The following is a 9157-nucleotide window of genomic DNA, read 5'->3' on the forward strand; positions in this document are numbered from 1 at the left end:
TGAACTTGCTATAACCATAAATCTTAACAACCAAAAGTCTTATAAAACTCTCTCTTTGTAAAATCATAATCTATTGCTATATTTTGTAAACATGACCGTGTAAATTCTTACCCATTAAATTTTTTCTTATAATATAGTCAATGATAAAGATAATAAGATAAAAGATTTTATAATTATTTTTTAGATTATAATTATAATTGAAGTCTAGCTGGTCAACATGCACTTAATTTAGGGGCCATTTGTTCCGACATCTACAAATATCTAAAATTTTAAAATTTATAACGATATCCAATAATATTTAGATAGCAATATTTATTTTGGATGGTTTATTCTTGAGAAAATTTATAGAATGTTTCAAGAATATCCTTACGAATATTCATATAATTTATACATTCATTTAATATAAAAGATTTATTTTAATTAATTTAGTATTTTGTTTTTTTATGTTATTTCGTAGAACAAATTAATTCATATTGATTTAATATAAATTACATTTTCAACATTAATATTTTTCTTATTATCACATTATGAACATATATGTCGTTCGTAAAAAAATGCTGCTTTAAAATTAAATATTTATGTCAAAGCGAGTACTCTCCAACCACGATGTTGTGAATTTGATCCCCCAACTCCACCACTAAAAAGTTATATATTTATGATAATAAATATTGTTAATAAATAATTGCTTCAAAGTATTAAAATTAAAATGAAGGATAGAAACAAGTGTAGAGACAAATGTAGGAATCAAAATGTTGGTCGTATGGAAATCTTGGATTCCTACCAAAGAAAGGACTCCTTGATACCACGTCGTTATATATAATCTTCTGCCCTCCATTGGATCAAAAAAAACAAAAATCGAAGCCCTGACCTCCAGCTTTGGGCCTCACTGCCAAAATCCGACTCCCAAGAGCGGAAAACCAAGACTGGGCCGCCGCCCTCATACACTCTGCAGGTGAGTCTGCGAAATCCTTCGCCGCCGGTCTGTTTCCTCGTACCTCTCTAGTATTGCCCCGCTAGAATGTTCTGTGCCTACGGAACAGCGCTCCACTGAGCGAAGGAAAGTGAAAAATGGTGGCGAAAAGGTTGGTTTCCATCTTCAAGCGCTCTCCAACCACACAACCTTCCAGGTGCGTGTCCTCCTTCTAATCCCCATATCTTATTTCCCTTTCGCTTTTTGCTGCTTTTAGCATACAGTTCCATTTCTCGGATTTATATACCGGCTCCTAGTTTACCAATCAATGGAATTGATCGCGATTGAGATTTATTTGGGTTCTTCAAAATTTTATTTCTTTTTTTATGTTCTAATCGTCTAGGAGGCTTAATTTCCACCTTTGGCTGGTTTATAGCTCTGGCAAAACGTTTTCTATTCCTTCCCTTTTTTTTTTGTTCAAGGTAGTCTTTGAATCTTTGAGATTTGGTGCAGTGAAGTTATCTTCCCCTTTCTCCATGACGAAAATTGGGAGCCGAGGTGTACTAGTGGAGGAGTTGGAATTGTTTTATTTGTTTTTTTTTTTATCAAAACAAATAAAGTGTTGGACTTTACTTTCAGAACATTGCCATTGATATCAATTATCGGTTTCCCAAATGGATATAGTTGATCTCAGATTAAGTTTTACTTGCAGCAGTTCCATAAAGCCAGCGGAAGAAGGGGTGAATAAATTCTGGGGTCGTAAGGCAGTTTCGTTTGTACTTATTACTGTTACTGGTGGTGTTGCTTTGAGTGCTTTAGATGATCTTGCCATTTATCATAGCTGTAGCAGGTATTTGTCCAGTTGTAACTGCCTTTTGAATTTTGGATGAATTATATCGGTTAAGCAAATTTGGCGTAATTAAACTGATGTATCTTGAAATTGCTTGTTTGCTGTTATGTTCAACTTATTAGTGCTTTGGAGTTCAAGGAAACCCTTCCCACTGCCATGTTGACTTCTTCGTAGCCATATAGCTTAAAGGAAAGAAGATATTGAAGTTGTCGAATCTCATTGGTTCTCAACCTTTAAAATTGGCCATGGTTTTTACATTCTTTTCACTTCAGACGAACTAATGAGCCTGACCAGATGATATCCCATATCAGTATTCAATGACATTTATGCTATTGTTACCATGAGAGTTCAGTTGCCAACTTTGCAGTGAGGGGACAAGATAGGGCTGTTTGGTTTCTTTCCCTTCCATAATTTCCTTGCTCTGGTTATCTTGTGGGACCTTAAAATCTCCGTTATTTGTCCAGTTTCTCTGGTTTAGTACTTTTCTGCATGAGATTGTGCAAACAGATGATAGATCTCCGTGGGCTTCAAGTGGATGCATTTTTGTTGACTGTAGAAGCCTAACCCAACTCATTCTAACCATGAAATACTCCAGGCACGTATATTCAACGGAGAGCCAATTATTTTTTTCAGCTTATTGTATACATGGCGAGGTCACCATTTTCAATAAGTAAGCCACCTTGTTCCAATTAAGATGAGACCCTTTATCCGAGTCATTTCCTTCTTGATCTTTTTTAGGACTTGATCAATATTTTTTGAAAATAAATAGGAACACTACATTACTCAGAACCACCTGAACTAGGACTAGTTTGCCTCATCGAGGGATTGAAAGCTTGCCACAACTTTTTGATTGTTGTCTGGAATGTCTTACTGGACACCAAACAATTTGCTTCTTGTGTTTTACCTCCAAAAGGAAGACCAGGTAATTGAGGGGCCCTAATAGAACAAGTGATGTGATTAAATGGAAGGAACTTATATTAAAATCATCACCTAACATTTTATCAGAGAATACTAGTATTTATTCTAGTATTTGGTTAACTAAACCGTAACTAATTTGCTAACTAACTAACTAATAGCCACCAACTGCTGGAATTTCCTAACTACTTGACAACCTAACAGCTACTAACAACTAGCAATAACAGAATAGGTTTAATTATATTAAACCCTACATCAGATCCTTCCCTTCGAAGCCATCTTCGGCCGACTCTGGAGCACTCGTTTTGCTGTTTTTCTACCACTTGAATCTTTGATCTCTGATCCATCCCTCCCTAGAATAATTCATAATTGAGTTAAGCAGCTAAAAGAGAATACATCTAGTGCATGCTAATCAAATAGGTCCGCAATATGGAATGTATAATTGATGCATAGAGATTTGGTAGGTTCACTTTGTAGGAATTCTCTCCATATTTCTCTAGAATCTTGAAGGGTCCTCGCTTCTTGTTGGAGGAAGTGCTTTTTTTCCCTCCTTTTCGTGAGAAAGGAAGTTTTTTGCGACAGGCTTGTTTCTTCCCTATCCTGTGGGAGATTTGGATGGAGAGAAACAACAAAATTTGTAGGGAGGTGGAGAGACATAGGGAGTCTATTTGGGAGCTCATTAGATTTTAAGTCTCTTTCCCGAGCCTGTTTCGAAGTTGCTTTGTAATTATTAGTTAGTTGTTATTCTTTTGGATTGGAGGTCATTTCTTTAGGCGGGTCTCCAGCTTTTGGCTTTTTTTTTTCTTATAAAAAAAGGGTCATAGCTTCTTGTTGCTTGGTTTGTAGTAAGATCCACTTGGTAGAAGTGTCTTTTGCAAATGAAGCACGACCAAGTTGCCAACATTAAATATCTTCTTTTGTCTTTTCTTGTAAGTACGTTCTTTGCAGTTTTGATCAGTCATCTCCAAATGCTTTTGAACTTCTTTATGCAACTCTACAATTTGGTCCACCATTTCTTTGGCCTCTGAGTGATGATAATATGAGAAGGGAGGTTAGATTGATCCTTTACCTATTAAAAGTATTTAAAATTCATGGACATGTAATTTTGCATCTAGTAAGTCCATGACTTTTAAAAGATGTTGAAAAGGTTAGTGGCTTATTAGTCACAAAATTGAAAGTTAAGGAACTTATATATACAAGATTAGAAGTTCAAGAATTTATTAGACACTCAAGCACGTAATAGGCACAAAACTGAAGCTTTTTTAAAGTTAAGGGACTAAGCTTGTAATTTAAATTTTTTACTATATATATATATATAATATCCATACATACACTGCTTAAGAGTTATTAGTGCTCAGTAATACTTCTGAAAAAGAAATTGTGCTAGCCTAAGAATTCTATTTAGAGAAGAAGAAGGAACCAAAGTAGGGTTGTAATGAGCTTTTCGTAATCGAGACGTGTGAAAGTTGTTTGGAGAGGAAGGCTTTTAAATGTACAGTTGTGATTTTCTTTTGCAGTTGATTTCCAGCAGAAGACTTATTTTGATTTTATTAATTTTCCAGCAAAGCCATAGAGAAAGCCAGAAACAACCAAGCACTTAGAGATGCTATTGGGGAACCCATTGTTAAAGGTCCATGGTACAATGCATCACTTGCAGTAGCTCATAAGAGACATTCTCTATCCTGCACGTTTCCTGTGTCAGGACCACAGGGCACTGGGATCCTCCAATTGAAGGCAGTTCGTAGTGGAGGTTGAGATACTTTTCTTGTCATCTGCTCTACAATTTCTTTTCTTAATTTCAGTTCTATCCTTTTCTCACATTTATTTATTTATTTATTTTTTGGTTAGATCTCAGGTGAAAGTTTCTATTTGATTTTTCACATTTATATTACCATTTTATTAAAGTTGATATTATGCATAGAAATTTTCTTGCGGATTTGGGCTTAAATATTGTTCCTGTAATTGTTTCTGCTATATACTGCCACTTTTTGGGGTTGAAGAATGGAATGACAATTGTGAATTATTTGGAAAAGGGCTTTGAGGAAAAATAGGAAGATGTTTGGTATATAATCAAATTCTTTAATTTTACTTTTGCTTCAGCTTTCAATGTATTTAAAATGGGAAATATTGGTGTATTATGTTTTCTTTTACACGAATTAACAACCATCCTCTATCAAATATTTTATTATCTTGTTATATATTTTTCGTTTTGTTTAACTCTTGGTTTATTATCCGGGGAGTATGTTTGGATAATTATTAGATAAATTCCAGTAGGGGTTGGTTTCGAAGTTTTATTGTCATTATCAATTAGGTGTTATTTTTATGGATTGGAGCATCTTTCTTTAGTTAACGGTCTTGTGGTAAGGCTGGTTTTTTGTATGCCCTTGTTTATTCGTCTTTTTCATTTTTCTCAATGAAAAGTTCGGTTTTGTTTAGGGGAGAGAAAAGCTGAGGTTGTATTTTGTTTATGTGAATTGTGAACAGAGGAGTCCTGGATCTCTTTTGTCCGGCCACGTGAGTGGGACATTCTAATCATGGATGCACTTCTACATGTTCCTGCAAACCAAGGGAAGGAGCAGACATTGCGCATCAATCTCACTGAGAAATTTCCTCCCGCTGCCTGCGTCGCTTGTCAGCCTCCAGACACAGACACACACCAGAGATGAACTCGTTTGGTAAGGTTGTTGGGAAAATAATAATATTATCAAAATTTAGCATTTCTTTATTATATTAGTGTTCTGTTTCAACATGATTTTGATCAAAATAATTCTTTTTATCTACACCAATTGGTCTAATTGCCTTTGAGATTTAGTTTAAACCATAAAATATTCAATATCATAAGGTTTGAAATCAGATAATGTAGAATCAAACAGTTGTGTTGTGAGATTAGTTCTAAATGGCCAAGAGAGCAATATTTTAACTTGTCTTTTCCTCTGAAGCTAAAGCTGTTTAGAAAACTCACTCGGAGTTTAACTTGTGTTTGGTTGATTTCTAGTTCTAATATCTGTTGAAATGGAATGGTAGAAGAAAATTTTAGGAATCGCATTTGAACTATAAGGTTATTATTGCACTTGGATGTTAAGGACATGATCAGTTCTTAGTCATCAATCATTTGATGGTAATAGAGGTAAGGATAAGGGTCTTTTGAATTAAAATAGGAAATTTAGGAATACAAATGAAATGATTGTAAGTTCTATTTAAGAATACCTAAGCCATATAATAATTGATTGTTTGTAGTTTAAAATTTTGACTGATAAAATAATGGTCTTATTTATATTTTGGAAAAAAACTAGAAAGGAGGGAGAAAAATAGTTATTTATTAAAAGCTTATGTAGATAGTTTTGAAAGATAATTTGGAAAGAAAAGAATTTGTGTGAAAGGAAAGTGAATGGGTGAGGTGGTTACACGCATCCACCATCTCCACGCCACACACCATTCAACTTCAAATTATCTCTTCCTTTTATCTCTCTCTCTCGCCTCGATCTGCTCTGCATATTCAACCATCAATGGCGACTCTGCATTCTCTGGCGTCCACCACCTCCACTGCTTCTTCGCATCTGCATCTCCTTCCGCCCACCAAATTAACCCTCCACCGGAGCTCCCTCTCCACGTTCCACGGCCGCTCTCTCACTCTCAAACTCACTCTCGGGAGTGCGTCCAGATGCCAGACGCTGAGGCGGCGCAGATTCTGCATCGCGATGGTGCAGCCGAAGATTCAGTTCATCCAGGGCACCGACGAGCAGACGGTGCCCGACGTGAGGCTGACCAAATCCCGGGACGGGAGCAACGGGATGGCCATATTCAGGTTCGAGCAGCCGTCGGTGTTCGACTCCTCGGCGGAGGTTGGGGACATCACGGGCTTCTACATGATCGACGAGGAAGGGGTGATTCAGTCGGTGGATGTGAACGCCAAGTTCGTCAACGGGAAGCCCGCCGGAATCGAGGCCAAGTACGTGATGCGCACCCCCAGGGAGTGGGACAGGTTCATGAGATTCATGGAGCGCTACTCCAACGCCAATGGCCTGCAGTTCGTCAAGAAATGAATCCCTAATCTCTACATTCCCCAATTTTGTTTGTTGCGTTTGCCTCAATGAGTCCCGATCAATGCTCTGTTGATGCGTCGCAATTTTATTCCTCAATTTTTTATATTAAGATTAACGAATGCGATGACTAATTCCTTTGTTGCTTTTCCATGGAACTCGTATTCTTAGCCACTTCTGCACCTAGAATCACCATTTTAGCCCGTTGAACTATTTTTTACCTACTTGAAAATGTATTTATTTATTTTTTGCCATATTTCTTTTATTTAGCACTAAATTTAAATATGGTTGTTAATGGAGTAAACCAAATAGACGACCACCGGCGAAGAAGATAAAATGGCGATCAAAGGAAAAGGAGGCGACGACCGCCAAAAAGGGTGTCGACAATCAGAGGAAGAAGAATAGGGAGGAAGAGTGGAAGTCCAACCATCATAAAAATATTATCAAATTAGTATATTTTACCACATTAGTTTGTACGATCGTAATGTAACTATCACACCACATGGCATATCAAAAAAAAGTCGAGAACTAAAACCTATCGCTCATTTAAGTCGTTTGAGAATGATTCTACCTATTCCTCGTGGGAATTATGTTACAGGGTGTCTTTGGGACTCATCTTTCACGAGGGTTTCACCAACGACACGAGTCTTTGGGAGTCGTGAGGTTACGATGGGTGCATGTGTCGCTTCTAGCCTGGATTTTGATTTAGAGGCACATAGGAGGCTATCGTGTGCCCTCGCCTGCGGCAACGGACCCATATGTGGTGTGGGAGTTGCAAGGGGAGCTATGCGTGATGCTCAGGTAGGCGTGCCCTCGACTATATGGCTCTGGGTGCAACTTCCGTTCAAAGACTGTCTCATGATGATCTAAGTCTAACTCAAGTTCTCTATTGATGAGTGAACAATCCAACACTTGTGAATTTTGCTTTACAATGATAGGAAGAGCCAGCATTGAAGGATCAAAAAACAATGTAGCTATGAACACTTTGTTACCACAAGCCAGTTATCCTTGTAGATGTCCCTCGATCTTGAGTTTGATTTTGATTTTATTTCTTGTTTAACTTTTGAAAACATAGTAATAAGAAGTTAACTTGAGTATGTCTTAACGACATACATTCAAATTGAAAGATTGTGAATTCATAAATTATTAAGAAAATATTTGAGTAACAATGACAATTCACAAAATGGAAAGTAAAATATAATTTATTAAGGTTTTAAAAGATGTTGGAAACAAATATTAGGTTAAGTTTGTAGAGAATATTAAGAAGAAATAAGGAATTTTATTGGAAAATCAAAGCTAAACCTAAAATATCATAAGAAATATGAATATGTTAGCTAAGGTCGTGTTTGTGGTTTTTTTTTTAATTTCTTTTTGTTTTGTTTTGATTTCAATAGGAGTTGGAGATATTTATAACTTCTAACTTTTTGGTTGATGATATAAACCTTAACCAATCCAGCCATATTTAGGTTGGCAACGTGCTTGTATCTAATTTATAGAACATCTCTAGTGTTTATCATTCGTCATTTCTAAAATTGAATGATGACATCACCAAAACATTGACATCATATCATGTGATTATATCATGAGAATCAACAAAACTGAAAAAAAAAATCTAGCGTAGTACCGTAGAAGTATGTCCTATGATTTTATATGTGGAAAGGTGAAAGTAAGAATGTATCAACTTCTATGTCTTTCAATTTCAATTTAATTGGAGTAAAAGTAAGAAATAAGAATTATGATTTAACCTACTACATTCAATTTCTACTTGAATTTCTTAAATTGATGATAAAACAGAAAAAGAACCTAGATTAAATTGAAAAAAATGCAAGTATGAGAGGTAGATTTATAACTTAACCAACTATGTTTGGTATCCAATTGAACAACTAATTGTGACTATGAAACTGATCTAAAAGGATATAATAAGACAAAGAAAGTGTTGAAGGAGGGAGATGATATGAAGCATTGGCATTAGGTTGAAACCAAAAGGAGAGTCTAAGAATGAAACATTCCCAACTTAGGTGTCGCCAACAGCACAACAACAATGAGTATGAGCAGCAACACAGCACCAACCAACAGCCATAACCATTGCCATTGGTTGGGATTTTGATGTGGATTTTGATCAAAGAAGAACCAAACTCCTGGGCTTCCCATTTTGACCTCACTCCCATTCTTCAATATTGAGTTGCTCACTCCCTGAATGTTGCTGTTTACATAAATGTTTATGCAGCAACAGTTGTGCAATTTGCCTTCTGCACATCCATGCCTCACTGACATTGAAGCTCCTCTGTCGTTTATACCTCCCGACCTTGCCCGCTCGAACGCCCCACCGCCTGCTTCCATCACTTCTTCAATGTTGTGTTTGATGTTTCTTCCTTCCTAGTTTCAACTCAAAGTTGCTCTCTTCTCTCTGCTTCCTTCCTTGTGCAATGGGTTTCCTTAGTC

General features: G+C 36.4%; 2 protein-coding genes across 3 annotated transcripts; both read left to right on the top strand.

The window, feature by feature from the left end:
- The first annotated feature begins 831 nt into the window (after positions 1–831).
- Positions 832–5455, top strand: LOC111024183 (cytochrome oxidase complex assembly protein). Of its 2 annotated transcripts, none has more exons than XM_022301800.2 (4): positions 832–1127; positions 1623–1760; positions 4238–4425; positions 5160–5455. In XM_022301800.2, the coding sequence occupies exons 1-4, from the start codon at positions 1069–1071 to the stop codon at positions 5339–5341; spliced, it is 567 nt and encodes a 188-aa protein (XP_022157492.1). In that variant the 5' UTR covers positions 832–1068; the 3' UTR covers positions 5342–5455. The 2 variants fall into 2 exon arrangements, with proteins under 2 accessions (XP_022157492.1, XP_022157493.1); XM_022301801.2 differs by having other exon boundaries at positions 1626–1760.
- A 289-nt stretch (positions 5456–5744) lies between these two features.
- PSB28 (photosystem II reaction center PSB28 protein) lies at positions 5745–6866 on the top strand. The gene has a single exon (XM_088117636.1). The coding sequence runs from the start codon at positions 6182–6184 to the stop codon at positions 6716–6718; it is 537 nt and encodes a 178-aa protein (XP_087973762.1). The 5' UTR covers positions 5745–6181; the 3' UTR covers positions 6719–6866.
- Positions 6867–9157: the final 2291 nt, after the last annotated feature.

Source organism: Momordica charantia (genome assembly GCF_013281855.1).
Source record: "Momordica charantia cultivar OHB3-1 chromosome 9 unlocalized genomic scaffold, Mcharantia_2.0 BLBB01000009.1, whole genome shotgun sequence".
NCBI lineage: Eukaryota > Viridiplantae > Streptophyta > Magnoliopsida > Cucurbitales > Cucurbitaceae > Momordica > Momordica charantia.